The sequence below is a fragment of the Schistocerca serialis genome, chromosome 2 (genome assembly GCF_023864345.2).
Source record: "Schistocerca serialis cubense isolate TAMUIC-IGC-003099 chromosome 2, iqSchSeri2.2, whole genome shotgun sequence".
Taxonomy (NCBI): Eukaryota; Metazoa; Arthropoda; class Insecta; order Orthoptera; family Acrididae; genus Schistocerca; species Schistocerca serialis.
Window position 1 is genome coordinate 879,420,040 of NC_064639.1, and position 21,605 is coordinate 879,441,644.

Consider the following 21,605-nt stretch of genomic DNA (forward strand, 5'->3'; position numbering starts at 1 on the left):
TCAGGAGCTGTCAACTGTTAACTATTTTTAAGTTTTGTCGTTGATAGCCTCAGACATCTATGACGACATATGCTACTGTAAATCGTAAAAAAATGTACTTTTAAACTTTATCCCACATTTCTAAAGGCTCTGCATGATGAAGGGAACTATACATCATACTGTGTAAGTGAATGAATAAATTGTAATATACAAAATTAGTTTTAGTGGAATTTTTATTTTCTAAAGGTGCTTCAATACAAGCGGTATCTGTTAATCTTCTCTGGTCAACATGTATAAAAACTGTCAAAATATTTAAACATCCTTATAATTCTGAACTTCCTCATCTAAATCTTTCTCACAGTATATGGTTTTGTTTCTCTTCTGTATCCTGATGATCTTCGGTTTCATGTTCTGATGTCAGACGTTGCTGAGCTTCGACGTCCTTCGCAGAGATATCATGTTTCAATTCTTTTGCCAATGACTTCGGGAAATTCCACTCTTGTACTTCAGATGACGATCTGAGAAGATGTAGGAAGCCAGGAGGTAAAAGGATGCCTGCTGATATAAGGAAAATTTTCTTCCACTGTTCAGACGATTGCTGCAACAAATTATTGTTCACGTTAGCTAAAATTTAATTTCTTAAGTTACCAGATGAAGTTCGTTGCACAAATTTTAACGTCAGGAACAGTCTAAAAGTATGTAAGAAAATAATCCTAAGATGTTTTGAAATGTTACCACAAAATCACATTTAGATATACGTGCTCTGCTCTCAGAAAATATATAGGGTGTCTCCCCTAAGGGTCGTCATGGACGTTTTCTATAGTGTTTATGCATATATGGGCAATTTCGTTTTTTCAATATGTAGTTGGATTCAGCCCAAGCAAATGAAGCTTATCAGATCTTATATACGACTCCCAGTGTCCACGGAAAGCGTCGGTTTGTTTCCCGTTACAAACAAATGTCATCATTCAGTTCATAGGTGCCATATTGTTCTAGTTCCTATCGACGAGTCAACAAATCTACTGTTCGGTGAATGGTCTTCCTTATTCCTCAATTTTCGTTATAAATTTTTATTGTAACAAGAAATGCACCAAAATAGACAGCTGAATGTAGCAAAAAAATTCGTTGTACAATGTAAAACAAGGAAAACCTTTAATTTAAAAATAATTAAATAATTTACTACAACACTCCCAATCCCATATGTCCATATTGTGAAATAGTTAAAATAGTGAAATGCGACTGTTTATAGTTTAAATGGAGGCAAGCATATATAGAGTTTCTTCACATACCTTCTACGAAATGAAAGAGGCACAAGTGATTCTTTGACATTTGATTACAGTAGATGGAGAAAATATTAAAGCTAGATAAAACCGGTATTTGCCAGAAAATGTGTGGATCATAAATGTGATTAATGCCAGAACTCAATAAGAGCAGAAAAATCTTACTAAGAGAACATACCCTATTTGATGACTTTCTGGAGACTGGTTGATTAATTTTAATAAATATTAGTAAATGGAAAATACAAAATTATTACTTGTCATGTTTTCTCTTCACTTTTGATTCATTACCTGTCCCGACACCTAACAGGATAGAGTGAGATGGTGGAATTAAAAATTAAAGTAGGGGTCAAGCTAAAGAATGACGTTAATTAGTGGAGAGAGAGAATATATTGAAACCAGGGCGTGGGAAGAGGACTGGGGATACAGAGAGGTACGTGATGGACAAGTACTACTGGAGGTTAAAGTTAGTAGATCTAACACTACGGTTGCGTTGGGTGGAGAGTTTCCAAATACGCAATAAATAGAAACTGTCCTTTGGAGGTGAAGAACCTGACGGCGTGATATCTGAAACAACTAGTTACATCAGGAGAGTAGTATGCATTGTACATAAATGGTTCAACCCCTTTCTGGCCATAGTCTGGTAGTGGCTATTCACACCAGTGTTCGGCTAGTTAGTCGTGATGTCCGTATAAGATATGCTCAGTGATTGCAGTATATATGGTATCTGACATAACTACCTGCATAATTGCTCTATGGGGTAGAACGTGTAGGTGAAAACGGTGGAATTAAAAGCAGTGGAAAGATACATGGAACAAGTCTTTCGCAAAGTCTTCTACAAGTACACGAGCCTTGTGTCGCGGTTATTGTGGTGTGATGCAGAACAAACACAGTTTAAGTGGACAGAAGAATCCCACTCTGGGAGGAATGGGAATGGATATCAGAATTGTTTTCGATGTCAGCGTATAATTAGAGGTGGTTTAGGTCGTGGTTGTAGCTTTGGTTTAGTTGTTCAATTTGCAATGCAATGATCGTGAGCCATTCAGGGAAGTTTGGTCGCCGGGCTGTAACTCTTAATTCAGGTGACGCCACATTAAGCGACTTGCACGTTGGTGACAATGAAACGATGATGAGGACAACACGACACCCTGTCCACGTGCGGAGAAAATCTCCAACCCAGCAGGGAATCGAATGCAGGCCCGCGGCATAGTAGGCAAACACGTTACCAGTGGCGGACTGGGATTAGGTGATACTGGTTAATAACGGATTGACATCCAGAGTTCATTAGATGCAGGGACGGTCTATGTATATGCGTGAACTTTCACACTGGGACTGTAAAGAGGAAGGATCAGGGGGGGGGGGGTGGGGTGGAAGGGGGGACAAGCAGGGTTTCACTGTCATGTGCAATACAATTTTGATGGCTTCATTAGAGCTCTCACCCTTTAATTTTCTTTTTGTTGCGTAGCACTTGATGTGTGCGAACAAAAGTCGTCTGTGATGATAACATTTTTGGTATTCATGCAAGATGTTTCAGTATCATAAATATTTTAAAAGTTAGAGCTGGCTGTAAAGTGTCACCAACCTCAAGTCAAATAATTTTGGTATATGGCTTATTGACAAGAGAAACAAGAAACTAATGTGGGTTGTCTAACTTCCGAAATTTGTTCTTAGGGCACTGTTCATTTCAAAACAGTATGATGATATGGAGAAGTGACAGTGAAACGTTTAGAATGAAGTAGTCATCCAAAATGTACCCTGTACCATTGGTTTCACTCATATTCTTAATCTGCTCGTGACAACCCTTTCTCCATGATCAGTGCTAGCTGTACATAATGTTTTCTTTTCTGGTGTTTTTTCTATAATTCTCAATTAGAAACAATATGACAAAACATAAACATACACATGCAAGTGCATTTCAACCCTAGACTCTCCACTATAGTCTCCTTAAAATATGTCCTCCTTACCCTAATGATTAAACAAATATAATGTTACTAGCGATCCGTCATGGCTTCTCATGGCTAGCAGTATCTCTAGAATGGATGACTTTTCTGTCATAGCGGTAATAAATTATACGAATATACACAAACATTCCCCGTGAATCATTCTGTCTATTAGCGAAAACCGCTGCAGTAGTTCTCGCAATACGCCTGTGCGGGCAGGCAGACAAACACAGTGGAGTACTTTAATTTATAACTTATATAGATTCATGATACCTTAAGCATCTTGAAATATAAATGTGCAAAAATTACAATACGAAGTAGAAAAACACACTCATATCAGCGGCTAAATAACACCGTACATGCATCAGTGGCTAAATAATCTATCCAAGTTTTAACTAATTGTACAGACGTTCAACGTTTCTGTCCGATTGGGTGAAACAAACGAACAAAATGTTCTTACTTCCGACATAAAACTTCAAAGACGGTAAATATCAATTACTTGTTTGATTGCCCCTCCTCATAACTGCTCAGAATCGTACAGTATCAGAGAAATGAATACGCATTCATTCACGTAACTCCATTTCACAGTGAGTTAGCTCAGTTTATTATGCAGAGAGAAGTTAAGTGTCTGAAAAGGTAGCACATCTAGCCCATTACTGCAGAAATTTGCTAGCAAGTTGATGGTGCATAGCGTGTCAAGTTCATAACTAACGCTCCTTTCATTTCACTGATTCGTTAACCTCCTTATGAATGTCTTACTCATGCTGACCTGTTATGACAGTCAAGCCGAAACCCAATTTTACACAATAAATATGTAAACAACTTCACCGGGTTGTTTTGTTCATTACAACTGTCATGAATTCTTCACTGAACTACACTCCTGGAAATTGAAATAAGAACACCGTGAATTCATTGTCCCAGGAAGGGGAAACTTTATTGACACATTCCTGGGGTCAGATACATCACATGATCACACTGACAGAACCACAGGCACATAGACACAGGCAACAGAGCATGCACAATGTCGGCACTAGTACAGTGTATATCCACTTTTCACAGCAATGCAGGCTGCTATTCTCCCATGGAGACGATCGTAGAGATGCTGGATGTAGTCCTGTGGAACGGCTTGCCATGCCATTTCCACCTGGCGCCTCAGTTGGACCAGCGTTCGTGCTGGACGTGCAGACCGCGTGAGACGACGCTTCATCCAGTCCCAAACAAGCTCAATGGGGGACAGATCCGGAGATCTTGCTGGCCAGGGTAGTTGACTTACACCTTCTAGAGCACATTGGGCGGCACGGGATACATGCAGACGTGCATTGTCCTGTTGGAACAGCAAATTCCCTTGCCGGTCTAGGAATGGTAGAACGATGGGTTCGATGACGGTTTGGATGCACCGTGCACTATTCAGTGTCCCCTCGACGATCACCAGTGGTGTACGGCCAGTGTAGGAGATCGCTCCCCACACCATGATGCCGGGTGTTGGCCCTGTGTGCCTCGGTCGTATGCAGTCCTGATTGTGGCGCTCACCTGCACGGCGCCAAACACGCATACAACCATCATTGGCACCAAGGCAGAAGCGACTCTCATCGCTGAAGACGACACGTCTCCATTCGTCCCTCCATTCACGCCTGTCGCGACACCACTGGAGGCGGGCTGCACGATGTTGGGGCGTGAGCGGAAGACGGCCTAACGGTGTGCGGGACCGTAGCCCAGCTTCATGGAGACGGTTGCGAATGGTCCTCGCCGATACCCCAGGAGCAACAGTGTCCCTAATTTGCTGGGAAGTGGCGGTGCGGTCCCCTACGGCACTGCGTAGGATCCTACGGTCTTGGCGTGCATCCGTGCGTCGCTGCGGTCCGGTCCCATGTCGACGGGCACGTGCACCTTCCGCCGACCACTGGCGACAACATCGATGTACTGTGGAGACCTCACGCCCCACGTGTTGAGCAATTCGGCGGTACGTCCACCCGGCCTCCCGCATGCCCACTATACGCCCTCGCTCAAAGTCCGCCAACTGCACATACGGTTCACGTCCACGCTGTCGCGGCATGCTACCAGTGTTAAAGACTGCGATGGAGCTCCGTATGCCACGGCAAACTGGCTGACACTGACGGCGGCGGTGCACAAATGCTGCGCAGCTAGCGCCATTCGACGGCCAACACCACGGTTCCTGGTGTGTCCGCTGTGCCGTGCGTGTGATCATTGCTTGTACAGCCCTCTCGCAGTGTCCGGAGCAAGTATGGTGGGTCTGACACACCGGTGTCAATGTGTTCTTTTTTCCATTTCCAGGAGTGTATTTATTACAACTGACTCACTATTTATTGCAGCTGATTCACATTCAGTGAAGTCCAGGATGCAAAATGCACATATGGTTCCCCTTGTAAACCTGTAGGACGTATCAGCGGATCAGTCGATAAATTATGTCCACAGCTAGCAATGTCACTAGGCGCGGCTTGGAAGTAAGTACTCTGGGGCATCAAGTTATGTGCAAAAACATCCGCGGTAGATTTAAGAGTTGCCGTGGATCAGTTCGTCACAGCCTAACCTGTTGGAACCATCCAATCTTTACAGCAACCTCGCCGGTGTATCCATTGACGAATACCCTGGACTACAGGGTTTTTTCCTGGACTGCAAAAAATATGTGTGTGTGAAATCTTGTGGGACTTAACTGCTAAGTCCCTAAGCTTACACACTACTTAACCTAAATTATCCTCAGCTTACACACTACTTAACCTAAATTATCCGAAGGACATGCCCGAGGGAGGACTCGAACCTCCGCCGGGACCAGCCGCCCAATTCGTGACTGCAGCGTCTTAGACCGCTCAGTCCTGGACTGCAATTTGTACTACACACATCAGAAAAAGTTCTGCATTACCCCAGTTCCCAGAACTACTGAAGACGGCTGTTGACTGTAACAGACACAGTCCCTTTGACGGTTCAGAGATGTCACTAAACCCGCCCAAAGATGTAAAAAACCATGCATGAGCAGCCCCAAATAGACGGAGCGGGACCGACAGCCGATCAGCTCCAGTCATTCCGCCAGGAAGGAGGTACACGGCTCGTGTTGTCTGTAGTCCAACCATGGCTAGACCGTCAATACCACGGTTCTGTCACGTCCGCATTGTTACTTTGTGTCAGGAAGGGCTCTTAACAAGGGAAGTGTCCAGGCGTCTCGGAGTGAACGAAAGCGATGTTGTTCGGACATGGAGGAGATGCAGAGAGAGAGGAACTGTCGATGACATGCCTCGCTCAGGCCGCCCAAGGGCTACTACAGCAGTGGATGACAGGTACCTACGGATTATGGGTAGGAGGAATCCTGTCAGCAACCCCACCACGTTGAAAAAGGTTTTTGTGCAGTCACAGGACATCGTGTTACGACTCAAACGGTGCGCAATAGGCTGCATGCTGCGCAGCCTGACTCCCGACGTCCAATGCGGGGTCCATCTCTGCAACCACTCTACCATACATCTTGGTGCAGATGAGCCCAACGACATACCGAATGGACTGCTCAAGATTGGCATCACGTTTCCACCGATAAGTGTCGAATATGCCTTCAACCAGACGATCGTTGGAGACGTGTTTGGAGGCAGCCCGGTCAGGCTGAACGCCTTAGACACACTGTCCAGCGATTGCTGCAAGGTGGACGTTCCCTGCTGTTTCGGGATGATATATGGGGCCGACGTACGCCGCTGGTGGTCATGGAAGGCGCCGTAACGGCTGTACGATACGTGAATGCCATCCTCCGACCGACAGTGCAACCATATCGGCAGCGTACTGACAAGGCATTCGTCTTCATGGTCAATAATTGGCGTCTCCATCGTGCACATCTTGTGAATGACTTCCTTGATAACGGTATCGCTCGACTAGAGGGGCCACTATGTTCTCCCGACATAAACCCTACGGAACGTTCCTGGGCTAAACTGAAAAGGGCTGTTTATGGACGACATGACGCAACAACCACTCCAAAGGATCTACGCCGAATCTCCGTTGAGGAGTGGGACAATCTGGACCAACAGTGCCTTGATGAACTTGCAAGATAACGTGTTACTGAGTATTAGAGGTACTGACGTGTACAGCAATCTGGACCACTACCTCTGAAGCCCGCATCTCGTGGTCGTGCGGTAGCGTTCTCGCTTCCCACGCCCGGGTTCCCGGGTTCGATTCCCGGCGGGGTCAGGGATTTTCTCTGCCTCGTGATGGCTGGGTGTTGTGTGCTGTCCTTAGGTTAGTTAGGTTTAAGTAGTTCTAAGTTCTAGGGGACTTATGACCACAGCAGTTGAGTCCCATAATGCTCAGAGCCAGTACCTCTGAAGTACTCGCTGTATGGTGGTACAACATGCAATGTGTGATTTTCATTAGCAATAAAAGGGGCGGAAACGATGTTTATGTTGATCGCTATTCCAGTTTTCTGTACAGCTTCCAGTACTCTCGGAACCGAGGTCATGCAAAACTTTTTTTGGTGTATGTATATTGTTAGCTACGTCGAAATTTGGTTATCACGGAACGTTCCTACCTGCCAAGTGTTGGTACTATCTTCGGTCACTGTTCAGCCGACAGCTGTGGTTTCAGTGAATGAACCGACGGAAAATGGGTTGAGCGAGAGCGTGTTTCGTATTCAAACTTTTTCTGTCGAACTTACATGTGTTGATTTCTTCAACATAATTCTACAGTATTGTGTCACCCCACAAGTATCCATCTCCAGACGGTTTTCGTAATGTGTATTTCCCGGAGAGTCAGTAACTATTATTTAATGCGTTCAACTCTATATAAAATTGTGCTTAATATTGAACAAACAGAGTTACTACGGTTCCCATGCAAGACACGCTCTGATACTACTACCCTTAGTGGTGCACACTGTAGCGACATGAGGCTAGCCTTATGAATTCAGATTAACTACGGATCCAAATTTGGATAAATCTCGCTCACTGAATTACACTTTTTTTGATTGTGTGTTTCAGTAGTTGTGCAGTAACTTCCCACAGCCTCTGAGGAGCCCTAAAGCCTTTGAATTAGTATCTGGACAACTGTAACTCTATTCACTACCGGGAATCATTACAAATTATACTAGTTGTTCATTGACTTCACATAACATGATATTAAATTCCTGCAACAGGAAGGGGAAAAAACAGAAGGTAAAAGACTTCGCGAAGATGTATGCGTTTTCTTTCAAATAAGTGAGGTATACTTTTTCGTAAATAATACATCTCACTTCCGTGACCTATTTCGGGATATCTCACTTTTGACTCATAGATTTTTACGTATGGAATCAGCGATGGTAAGAGTGGAGGAACAAATTTGCTGTCATTTAGTAAGACTATTCAACTCCAAATTAACGGGGTTGCAAGGTGCTTGTTCATTTGATATGACTGAAAATGAAATGGAAATGAAGTGCCATGCTTCTTTACAGAGCGTAGGGGAACGATGCGGGAGATCCGCACCGCCTTACTAGGCAAGGTCCTAATGGGAAGCGAGAACGCTACCGCGAGACCACGAGTGGCGGACTTTGATATGACTACTGGTATACAAACCTTCGAAGGTATCTGGGGATTATAGTCGATAACGGCCTATAAACTAGTAACAGCTGATAGCTCTTGTCCCACAGGACCACAACAGAAACTCATGATACTAGATATTCTGTCTGTTACTGGTTCTAACCGGTAGTCAGCGTAAGAGCAGTGGCCACAATGGGCTCTAACTGAAGTATGAATCATCTAAGCCCTGAAAGTAACAGAGAGTATTCTCAAACTAATGCGGCGCGCAGTAAAGTATGAGTCGGTACAGCCTTATGGAGGCGACTACTTGGTCTTTAAACCATGTTTCTACCTTTCATATTGATACTACTAACCACGATTACAGTAGGACTGCGGAAAAGTTACATAACAAGCTAAGACTTTCATTGCTGTTATCTTTCTGACATTAAATTTTAAAGTTATGCTTAGCTGCTAAGCACTAATGTCCCGTATGAATTTTTCATTGGGAAAACAGGTGGGTGAAAATGATCACCATGGTGCGGACTCTGTACGTTAAGAAATGAATTCTCATATTGGATGGGATGTCAGGAATGCCTTGTCGCTAACAGATTCCATTGTTGCCTAAACTCTTCTCTAACCTCACTTATATTTAATATTTTCGTACCATTTCGGCTTGCAGACTGAAGCAGCTCCCCACAGCAGTCTCTGAAGTCTTCCATAATCCTTCTGTTTTGTCATACACAGATTCGATTTATACAAACCCCAATATTTGTCTGATACCGTCGACCTTTCTGCTAATTCCCACTTCTAGATGACTGAACTCTACATCTCCAAACAACGACGCAACAATATTTTACAACATTTCGATTGCTCTCCACCATCCAAACACATCCGGTACTTTTATTCCCCATGGATAGCTGACTGTCCTCTAAGAATCCCCACTGCTATCTGCCTTTCGGCCAGCAAAAGACAGCGCTTCTCGCTTGCACTGCTTGCAATCTTATCTGACCAGTCCAATGTCACGATCTATGAGTACCCCCATCAGAGCAGGGAAAAGGGCGTAGGAATACTTCTGGCGTCCTTGTTAAAATACGGATACCAGATCCTTCTGCAATTTTCTTTCAAGAGATAAGGAGACGAAACTTCTCGCCTAAAAATTCAGGGAGAAAGCTCGGTTCTCCACCTTCGTACGCCTTACACCTAACGTAGGCCACGCAGGAATGTGCCGGAGTTTCTTCTGACCAGTTTTTTAGTGCGTCCATCCCGATAGTATCTCACGAACTGTAACGGATGTTCATTGCCCTTCTCCAGGAAGGCAGAGCAGAAATTCCTCAAAACACAAGGCTAAACGTGTATTTTCATGCAAGGCAGTGAACGAGTAGAGAGCAGAAATGGTTGATCCAAAAGGGCACTTAAAAATAAAATAAAATACACGTTCAGTAGAGACTTCCTCTGGGAATCTGTAATAATCAACTAAATTACAAAAAGGCGAAAAACTGATACGTTATATAAAGATGTTAATGACTTCTACAATTAATGAAAAAGGTGTGTGTGTGTGTGTGTGTGTGTGTGTGTGTTTGTGTGTGTGTGTGTGTGTGTGTGTGTGTGTGTACAAGTGTGGGTTGGTTTTCTTAAATTTTAACACTAATGTATATTAGACTGAATTCTCGAAACACAGTGACTAGTTTCATCACAAATGAACATCGAACACTGATACTGTCTTAACTCATTTGCATTGCATAGTTAAAGAAACAAATTACAATTTGCATTATGCATATTTTCCCCTTAGCTGTGAAATTGCCATAGACATTGCGATGTTGACGCACGTTTACTAAACAGCGAAATCTAAGTTTGAAAAACATCATGACATGTCAGCTACCTGAAGTTATAAAATGTTAGCCAGAATTGTATAACTCACATTCTTGTATGTCAGTGCACCAACAACTGCAGCGGACAGAAATCCTGGAGTCACACAAATCATGTTACCAATGCCCATGAGTACACCTATTGGAAGAAAAACGAAGCAAAACTTCAGAAGGAGACACCGACGTGAAATTACATGAATGAAACTTTGCAGAACAAGCTCTCAGATACACTGCCAAAATTCAGAAAATTTTTTTAGGTAATGCATTTTATTCGCTGGTAACACTCAGAAAATATAAATGTAAAAACTGCATTTGTGATGCTTTCTGACACACTACAACAGTTCCAGCTCATCAACTAATATATATATTTACATCTTCTGAGGATCTAAGTAGTTTAATCAGTCTAAACATATTAAATACTTTAAAAGCATCTGAAAATGTGGAATGAGATACACTTTACAACTTAAGAAAGTAATTGTTTCTATTATTGTGATTTAAAATATTGCAAAAATAGGGATGTGTCTGGTGGTATTTTCCCAAAATTTTCTTGGAGTGGGGTACCACAGCAATATATTTCTGGAAAAACCTGATAAATTTTCTACATAACTCGTGACTTTCACGTGTTTACTTTACTGAAATCCGTACAATGAATTAATTTCGATCTTACTGGCAAATTTCAAGTGCTGTTTACGAAAAAACTGAACAATGATGCAGTAAGTTTATGTTTCGCTTACAGAAATGGAAAAAAATTAAACAGAATAATGATGCAATAAGTTTATGTTTCGCTTACAGAAATGGAAAAAAATTAAACAGAATATAGTCTCAAAATTTGTACTTGTGCCAATATGTCATCGTATTATCAGATATTGAAAAGCGGTCATGGTGCTGGATTATAAACTGACAATCATTTTATTGTACATCGTGTTGCTTTTAAGTCGTATCATTTTGTTGCTACAACAAACAACTTCTGTCAACCCTTTTACAAGTCTCTCTTCATTTTTATCGTTTGTTACGTTATATTATCTGTTTACGTGCCATATATGACAGAGTACATGTTAAGCCATTAAACTCAAACTATCTCCAGTAGTAAAATGATGCTTTCTAGCTGCGGTAAACGTTATTTGTCATATGTGAGTATACAATCACTTGCTCTTTTTCAGTAATATCCTTATGTATCCTCTGGCAGAGTTACATTTTTTAATTATTTTACGTCGAAAAACAATAAAGGATCCTTTCTCCTTTCCTTGGTCTCATCTCACAGCAGATACATTTATCGTTTTGGCCCACAGTTCCCGTTGGAAGTTTTGTACAGCTTTTGAGCCTACAGGATGCCTACAGGTATGTGGATATATCATCTAGATACTGACACATTTACCGATCGATCAACGTAATAATGAAAAATAATGTTCCTTTGCTGTGTCTGTTCCCCTCGTGGAAAGATCTGGAAGTTGCTTTTTAACAATGAAAGCAAGTACACGAAATGATTCATACAAGCTAACAATAGGGTCAAGGATGACTAATACTGTTTTTATTAAAATTCCTGTTTTTAAATTTTACGCTTCCACATTTTGTGCTTTTTTAAAAAATTGCTGTGTCTCCCCTCCAATAATTAAATTATATTGCGACATGTTGGTGGCCATAACTTCAAATGTTGACTGAGTTCTTCGTTAAATTACGAGGGCAGTTCAATAAGTAATACAACACATTTTTTTTCTGAAACAGGGGTTGTTTTATTCAGCATTGAAATACACCAGGTTATTCCCCAATCTTTTAGCTACACAACACTATTTTTCAACGTAATCTCCATTCAATGCTACGGCCTTACGCCACCTTGAAATGAGGGCCTGTATGCCTGCATGGTACCATTCCACTGGACGATGTCGGAGCCAACGTCGTACTGCATCAATAACTTCTTCATCATCCGCGTAGTGCGTCCCACGGATTGCGTCCTTCATTGGGCCAAACATATGGAAATCCGACGGTGCGAGATCGGTGCTGCAGGGTGCATGAGGAAGAACAGTCCACTGAAGTTTTGTGAGCTCCTCTCGGGTGCGAAGACTTGTGTGAGGTCTTGCGTTGTCGTGAAGAAGGAGAAGTTCGTTCTGATTTTTGTGCCTACGAACACGCTGAAGTCGTTTCTTCAATTTCTGAAGAGTACCACAATACACTTCAGAGTTGATCGTTTAACCATGGGGAAGGACATCGAACAGAATAACCCCTTCAGCGTCCCAGATGACTGTAACCATGACTTTACCGGCTGAGCGTACGGCTTTAAACTTTTTCTTGGTAGGGGAGTGGGTGTGGCGCCACTCCATTGATTGCCGTTTTGTTTCAGGTTCGAAGTGATGAACCCATGTTTCATCGCCTGTAACAATTTTTGACAAGAAATTGTCACCCTCAGCCACATGACGAGCAAGCAATTCCGCACAGATGGTTCTCCTTTGCTCTTTATGGTGTTCGGTTAGACAACGAGGGACTCAGCGGGAACAAACCTTTGAATATCCCAACTGGTGAACAATTGTGACAGCACTACCAACAGAAATGTCAAGTTGAGCACTGAGTTATTTTATGGTGATCCGTCGATCATCTCGAACGAGTGTGTTCGCACGCTCCGCCATTGCAGGAGTCACAGCTGTGCACGGCCGGCCCGCACACGGGAGATCAGTCAGTCTTGCATGACCTTGCGGCGATGATGACACACGCTTTGCCCAACGACTCACCGTGCTTTTGTCCACTGACAGATCACCGTAGACATTCTGCAAGCGCCTATGAATATCTGAGATGCCCTGGTTTTCCGCCAAAAGAAACTCGATCACTGCCCGTTGTTTGCAACGCACATCCGTTACAGACGCCATTTTAACAGCTCCGTACAGCGCTGCCACCTGTCGGAAGTCAATGAAACTATACGAGACGAAGCGGGAATGTTTGAAAATATTCCACAAGAAATTTCCGGTTTTTTCAACCAAAATTGGCCGAGAAAAAAAATGTGTTGCATTACTTATTGAACTGCCCTCGTATTTTTTGTGTATCAATACACCAAGCATAAACTTGCTGTACCTAAAATTGTCCTATACTGAGAGTTGAAAAAAAAGTGAATACGAATATGCAATAGCTTAGGAGGAAACTTAACAATGACTTTCAATAAACTGTCTAGAGGATTTCTGATTTATATGAAAGCAGATAAACACTCTCCATTGAGATTGAGATCATTTTCCTCAGTTCCAGCTTCTTTTGAAATGTTGTAAGGCACCATTTACGTTCAGTCTTATTTATTTCGAAAGTCAGGTAGTAATTAATGAAACACATAATGGTTTTATGAAAAATGGATGTTGTGGATGCTATAGACTATGTAAAAACATACATATTTAAAGTGTGCAGCGTTTGCTCAGGTCATATTATGATAAAAGCAAAGTTTTTAATTGTGTAAAAGAAATGATACACCTACACAAGGTGGACTTTTATTGTATTAGAGACTACAACCTACATGTTTTAAAAATGTATCTAGAGAACTATCTATAAGATCCAGTACAGTATTATATGCAGTTGAAAATCTTCCTTCACAGTAGTAACAAACTTAATAGTCTGGAAAACAGTCTCGATGATAGAACTGTCCATGCATCTTGTCAGCATAAAGCGAATTGATTTTTGCTTTTTAAAATAAAACTACAAATGGTTCTTAGTTTACAAACTGCTGATCATTTGGTGGAGAAGTTAATGTGGGAACGACATTTATTACTGGCATGTTACTGTATTTTTTTAGTACATCTAATGACATATACCTGAAGACCGTTCAAGATATAATATGAGTATTTTTAATTTTCTTCATAGCTTTTTACAGAATGGTACTCTATTATCGTGTGAGGCAACACTAGTTATGATGATGATATCCTGTCGCTACAGAAGAGGAGATCAGGTTAATTCTTCGGTCTTCCAGTAAAACATACTGCAAACTTCTTTTCACAACATATAAGGGCACAAATACAATAAACTCAAATGTACAAAGTTTTAATTTATGCAAAGAAGAGGTTTCCAGAATTAAAACACTGAGAATACATCTTTAGCTACCGCTCAAGAAATGAATGCATTTATTCTATCATAGATTCGGGAGATCCTTTTAGAACTATGAGTTTACTGGGCATAAACTACTTTATAAACTGCAAATAGTTGTTTGGGAGCTTCCAGAACATCAGATGAAACTAATAATCTATGGATACTTGTCTACCCATTCCATGAGATGAATGAATACATTAACTGTAATATATTATTGCACTTTCAGCACTAATAAACTGTATTCCTGTGTACAATCATTTTATTAACTTATGATCAGTTTTAAATTGTCTGTTGTTGTAATGCTCTAACACAAATAATAATAATGTTGAGCTATTCAGGCACAATTCACAGTTTGCTTCACAGATACAGTCTACTGTTATCCCTGTCCTATTCCTCAGACTCTACAAAAGCTCTTCTGCAAACTACGCAGGACTAGCACATACAAGGGAAAAGATACGGCTGAAAAGAACTTACTCATAATTTCGATAGTGTAAATTCCATTATACAGCCGAAGATTCCATCTGGATATTCTCTCTACACTCTTTTTAATAGATTGTGTTATCATTTCCTTTGAAACTCAAAAAATGGAGAATAAGTATCACATTCAATGTATTTTTATATCCTTGCATCTCTAGTACCCACATTTTAACAAGGTAACTATACTAATAACGGCCCCACAGAATGTATGTTTATTTGCAATTGTCAGAAATCTGTAATTTGGAAACAAAAATCGAGTATTGCCCTTGAATATCGATGTTCTCAACTTCAGTCCCACACTAAACCAATTTTAATCTTTAGTGTGATTTTTTCTATGCCTATTCATAAAAACCACTTATTTGACAAAGATATGCGATGTAGCGCATATTACAGTCAAGTAAGAAACGTTAATTCTACTTACAGATGCATTGAGACATTAATCTTAGAAATAGAAATAATCAGAAGTCATCTAAGGTATATTCTGAATTATAACCTGTCAGGTATCTGTACAAAACACTGGAACTGCCATATATCTGTTGAAATCCAGCTTTTCTTGCACTTACATAACATAATCACAGAGCAATTCCACAAATCTAAACTTTTTTGCCCTGTGTCATTCTTCCCCATAATCAGCGATGCTTTAACATCAGATTATTATCTCCTCAAAGTTATTTAGATAATGTACTGAATACTTCAGGTTAAGAAAACATGAGGAAGTATATATTTTCTGATACTTTGGCTACAGTGTAAATTTGGGTGTTCTCTGTTAAACAGGTAGTGTAAGAGCACCTGCAGATCTTACACTGAATAACACAGAAAACACATTTAGCTGGAGAAAAAATGCTAGCTTATTTTTCATAAATATCCTCCATATTATCTAATGAAATTTTTCGCTGTATAATAAATGGGAAGCCAATAAGTTGTTGGTGAATAGTAACAAAATTGTGTGCAGCAGCTAAGTGAACAGCTGTTTAGCTTAAAATTAATATATATGCTATCTGACTAAAAGTATCTGGTCATCTGTTAGTGGACATTACTACCAGATGTCTACACCCCTCGTCTTTATGGCAGCCTGAAATCTGTGGGGCCACTTCCAAAGAGGTGTGTGTGTATCTCTGGAGGAATGACAGCCATTCTTTCTCAAGAGCCAAAACCAGAGAAGGCAGTGACGTTGCACCCTGGGATCTGGAACGAATTCGACGTTCTAACTCATTCTGAATATGTTCCATTGGATTTAGGTCGAGACTGTGGGCAGGCCAGTCCATTTCAGGAATGTTATTGTCCACAAACCATCGCCTCGCGGATGCTGCTTTGAGAGGGTGCACTGTCATGCTAATTCAGTCATCGTCTACAGACTGCTCCTCTACAGTACACAGTGCCTAACGCTGTAAAATGGGTTGAGTTCCTTTCTATTTAACGTCTTATTAAGCGCAATAGGGAGACCACACATTAAAAAAAAATCCAGCCCCATACCATAATATCACGTCCTCCGTGGTTTTCCAGGCCTTAGCCTTTTCCATCGGATTACCACAGTGTTGTTGTTGTTGTGGTCTTCAGTCCTGAGACTGGTTTGATGCAGCTCTCCACGCTACTCTATCCTGTGCAAGCTTTTTCATCTCCCAGTACCTACTGCAACCTACATCCTTCTGAATCTGCTTAGTGTATTCATCTCTTGGTCTCCCTCTACGATTTTTACCCTCCACGCTGCCCTCCAATACTAAATATGTGATCCCTTGATGCCTCAGAACATGTCCTACCAACCGATCCCTTCTTCTGGTCAAGTTGTGCCACAAACTTCTCTCCTCCCCAATCCTATTCAATACCTCCTCATTAGTTATGTGATCTACCCATCCAATCTTCAGCATTCTTCTGTAGCACCACATTTCGAAAGCTTCTATTCTCTTCTTGTCTAAGCTATTTATGTCCATGTTTCACTTCCATACATGGCTATACTCCATACAAATACTTTCAGAAATGACTTCCTGACACTTAAATCTATACTCGATGTTAACAAATTTCTCTTCTTCAGACTCGCTTTCCTTGACATTGCCAGTCTACATTTTATATCCTCTCTACTTCGACCATCATCAGTTATTTTGCTCCCCAAATAGCAAAATTCCCTTACTACATTAAGTGTCTCATTTCCTAATCTAATTCCCTCAGCATCACCCGACCTAATTCGACTACATTCCATTATCCTTGTTTTGCTTTTGTTGATGTTCATCTTATATCCACCTTTCAAGACACTGTCCATTCCATTCAACGGCTCTTCCAAGTCCTTTGCTGTTTCTGACAAAATTACAATGTCATCGGCGAACCTCAAAGTTTTTATTTCTTCTGCATGAATTTTAATACCTACTCCGAATATTTCCTTTGTTTCCTTTACTGCTTGCTCAATATACAGATTGAACAACATCGGGGAGAGGCTACAACCCTGTCTTACTCCCTTCCCAACCACTGCTTCCCTTTCATGTCCCTCGACTCTTATAACTGCCGTCTGGTTTCTGTACAAATTGTAAATAGCCTTTCGCTCCCTGTATTTTACCCCTGCCACCTTCAGAATTTGAAAGAGAGTATTCCAGTCAACATTGTCAAAAGCTTTCTCTAAGTCTACAAATGCTAGAAACGTAGGTTTGCCTTTCCTCAATCTTTCTTCTAAGATAAGTCGTAAGGTCAGTATTGCCTCACGTGATCCATTGTTTCTACGGAATCCAAACTGATCTTCCCCGAGGTTGGCTTCTACTAGTTTTTCCATTCGTCTGTAAAGAATTCGTGTTAGTATTTTGCAGCTGTGATTTATTAAACTGATAGTTCGGTAATTTTCACATCTGTCAACACCTGCTTTGGGATTGGAATTATTATTTTCTTCTTGAAGTCTGAGGGTATTTCGCCTGTTTTATACATCTTGCTCACCAGATGGTAGAGTTGTGTCAGGACTGGCTCTCCCAAGGCCGTCAGTAGTTCCAATGGAATGTTGTCTACTCCAGGGGCTTTGTTTCGACTCATGTCTTTCAGTGCTCTGTCAAACTCTTCACGCAGTATCATATCTCCCATTTCATCTTCATCTACATCCTCTTCCATTTCCATAATATTGTCCTCAAGTACATCGCCCTTGTATAGACCCTCTATATACTCCTTCCACCTTTCTGCTTTCCCTTCTTTGCTTAGAACTGGGTTTCCATCTGATCTCTTGATATTCATACAAGTCGTTCTCTTATCTCCAAATGTCTCTTTAATTTTCCTGTAGGCAGTATCTATCTTACCCCTAATGAGATAGGCCTCTACATCCTTACATTTGTCCTCTAGCCATCCCTGCTTAGCCATTTTGCACTTCCTGTCGATCTCATTTTTGAGACGTTTGTATTCCATTTTGCCTGCTTCATTTACTGCATTTTTATATTTTCTCCTTTCATCAACTAAATTCAATATTTCTTCTGTTACCCAAGGATTTCTACAAGCCCTCGTCTTTTTGCCTACTTGATCCTCTGCTGCCCTCGCTACTTCATCCCTCAAAGCTACCCATTCTTCTTCTACTGTATTTCTTTCCCCCATTCCTGTCAATTGTTCCCTTATGCTCTCCCTGAAACTCTGTACAACCTCTGGTTCTTTCAGTTTATCCAGGTCCCATCTCCTTAAATTCCCACCTTTTGCAGTTTCTTCAGTTTTAATCTACAGGTCATAACCAATATATTGTGGTCAGAGTCCACATCTGCCCCTGGAAATGTTTACAATTTAAAACCTGGTTCCTAAATCTCTGTCTTACCATTATATAATCTATCTGATACCTTTTAGTATCTCCAGGGTTCTTCCATGTATACAACCTTCTTTCATGATTCTTAAACCAAGTGTTAGCTATGATTATGTTGTGCTCTGTGCAAAATTCAACCAGGCGGCTTCCTCTTTCATTTCTTAGCCCCAATCCGTATTCACCTACTATGTTTCCTTCTCTCCCTTTTCCTACACTCGAATTCCAGTCACCCATCACTATTAAATTTTCGTCTCCCTTTACAATCTGAATAATTTCTTTTATTTCATCATACATTTCTTCAATTTCTTCGTCATCTGCAGAGCTAGTTGGCATATAAACGTGTACTACTGTAGTAGGTGTGGGCTTCGCATCTATCTTGGCCACAATAATGCGTTCACTATGCTGTTTGTACTAGCATACCGCATTCCTATTTTCCTATTCATTATTAAACCTACTCCTGCATTACCCCTATTTGATTTTGTGTTTATAACCCTGTAGTCACCTGACCAGAAGTCTTGTTCCTCCTGCCACCGAACTTCACTAATTCCCACTATATCTGACTTCAACCTATCCATTTCCCTTTTTAAATTATCTAACCTACCTGCCCGATTAAGGGATCTGACATTCCAAGCTCCGATCCGTAGAACGTCAGTTTTCTTTCTCCTGATAACGACATCCTCTTGAGTAGTCCCCGCCCGGAGATCCGAATGGGGGACTATTTTACCTCCGGAATATTTTACCCAAGAGGACGCCATCATCATTTAATCATACAGTAAAGCTGCATGCCCTCAGGAAAAATTATGGCTGTAGTTTCCCCTTGCTTTCAGCCGTTCGCAGTACCAGCATAGCAAGGCCGTTTTGGTTATTGTTACAAGGCCAGATCAGTCAATCATCCAGACTGTTGCCCTTGCAACTACTGAAAAGGCTGCTGCCCCTCTTCAGGAACCACACGTTTGTCTGGCCTCTCAACAGATACCGCTCTGTTGTGGTTGCACCTATGGTACGGCTATCTGTATCGCTGAGGCACACAAGCCTCCCCACCAACGGCAAGGTCCATGGTTCATGGGGGGTGTATGGTATGACTAATCACCCCAAATCACTCGTTTCCAGACACTCACTGCCCAGTGGTGCTGCTCTTTGCATCACCTCAAGTGTCGCTTAGCACTGATTACAGAAATCTGTGGCTTCCGGGCCACTGCTTAGCGTTGAAGCCCCGTTTTCTTAACTCCCTACGAAAGTGATCACGTTCATAGTGCTAACTGGACGGCTGGTAGCACTTTGGAACTAGCGTGAATCCAAGTCATATCCCCAGTAGTCCACTTCGAGAGCTTCAGAAAGTTTAAATATCTCTAAAGTGTCTGTTACTCAGGTAATATCCAATAACTAATTTATGTTCGAAGTCACTGAGTTCTCCCAATCGAAAAATTCTCTACCTATAACATTATACTCCCAGCCTCCTTTTATGCTGGTGGGTCCTGCTCTCGCGACACCTTGTGGTCAATTATGCATTACACAGGTGTGTCCGGACACTTTCTATCAGATAGTGAATATAATATTAAAGTGTATCTAAGAAACCTTCTCTTGTGTTTCTGGTTTTGGTCGTTTTGCCACTACCCATCCTGTATAGTAATGCACCAAGATGAATAACTTGTTCATTCCATATACAGCTGATAGAAGGTAAAGCTTCATTTTAGCTCATTCAGTTCTCACACTTATGACAGGACAAATAACTACAGGCATTTCATATGGTTCTATTCTGGGATAACGCCTGTTGTTCCTGCACACTAATGATCTTCCATCTTACACAGACAAAGCAGAAATAGTGCTTTTTCCTGAATATGCAATGATGATAATAAAATGCAATGATGATATCAAACCCAATAAAGCTGCAATAACAAAAGGTGAAATGAACGAAATATTTAATGGTATTATTCATGAGTCCTTGAGATTTATAAGAAAATAATTGTTTAAAACTACTGGTGGTGCATACTGATGAGAACATGAATTGGAAATCACATATTCTTACCAAAAGTTTGAATTTTAATTCACTTGTGCTATACATAATTGCGTACTTCCATTCACTGATGTCATATGGGTAAAATTTAGTGGCTGTCCCACACAGGCACTAAGCATGCATTAATCATAATTATCCAGTAAGGATAACATCTGACGCCTGTCCTTGAACCCCAAGTGGATGACTGTAAACAATCAGGCAATATTTTGCTGGGCACTTTGTAGCATGTGAAATGCCGTCATCTGCCCATGGGTGTAGGTGACCAAACAGTCATGGCAAGCAGCCAGCACAATCTGCTGTGCTATAAGGATGAGCCAGCCCAGTAGTTTAAAGTAAGTAGAGAGAAATAATATTTATCTACTTACATTGAAATTTGGTTTCTGTTAGGACCAAAGGCCTCAAAATACTTTGTACGAAAAAACATGGTCCGTTGTATGCTGTGATGTAAACGTCCTTTATTTAAATCGTTTTATTAACTAACCCCCCCCCCCCCCCCCATGAACCATGGACATTTTCGTTGGTGGGGAGACTTGCGTGCTTCAGCGATACAGATAGCCGTACCGTAGGTGCAACCACAATGGAGGGGTATCTGTTGAGAGGCCAGACAAACGTGTGGTTCCTGAAGAGGGGCAGCAGCCTTTTCAGTAGTTGAGGGGCAACTGTCTGGATGATTGACTGATCTGGCCTTGTAACACTAACCAAAACAGCCTTGCTGTGCTGTCACTGCGAACGGTTGAAAGCAAGGGGAAACTACAGCCGTAATTTTTCCCGAGGGCATGCA

The 21,605-nt window shown here is 41.4% G+C and overlaps 1 protein-coding gene across 1 annotated transcript in view; it reads right to left on the reverse strand.

Moving 5' to 3' along the window:
* Positions 1-312: 312 nt before the first annotated feature.
* Positions 313-21,605, reverse strand: part of LOC126456489 (sialin-like) — an 82,246-nt gene continuing 60,953 nt past the window's right edge. Inside the window, exons 8-9 of the mRNA XM_050092240.1 lie at positions 10,589-10,674; positions 313-577 (exon numbers count right to left, since the gene is read on the reverse strand). Coding sequence (XP_049948197.1) covers positions 335-577; positions 10,589-10,674 — 329 coding nt within the window. The 3' untranslated portion in view covers positions 313-334. The remainder of the gene's footprint in view (positions 578-10,588; positions 10,675-21,605) is intronic.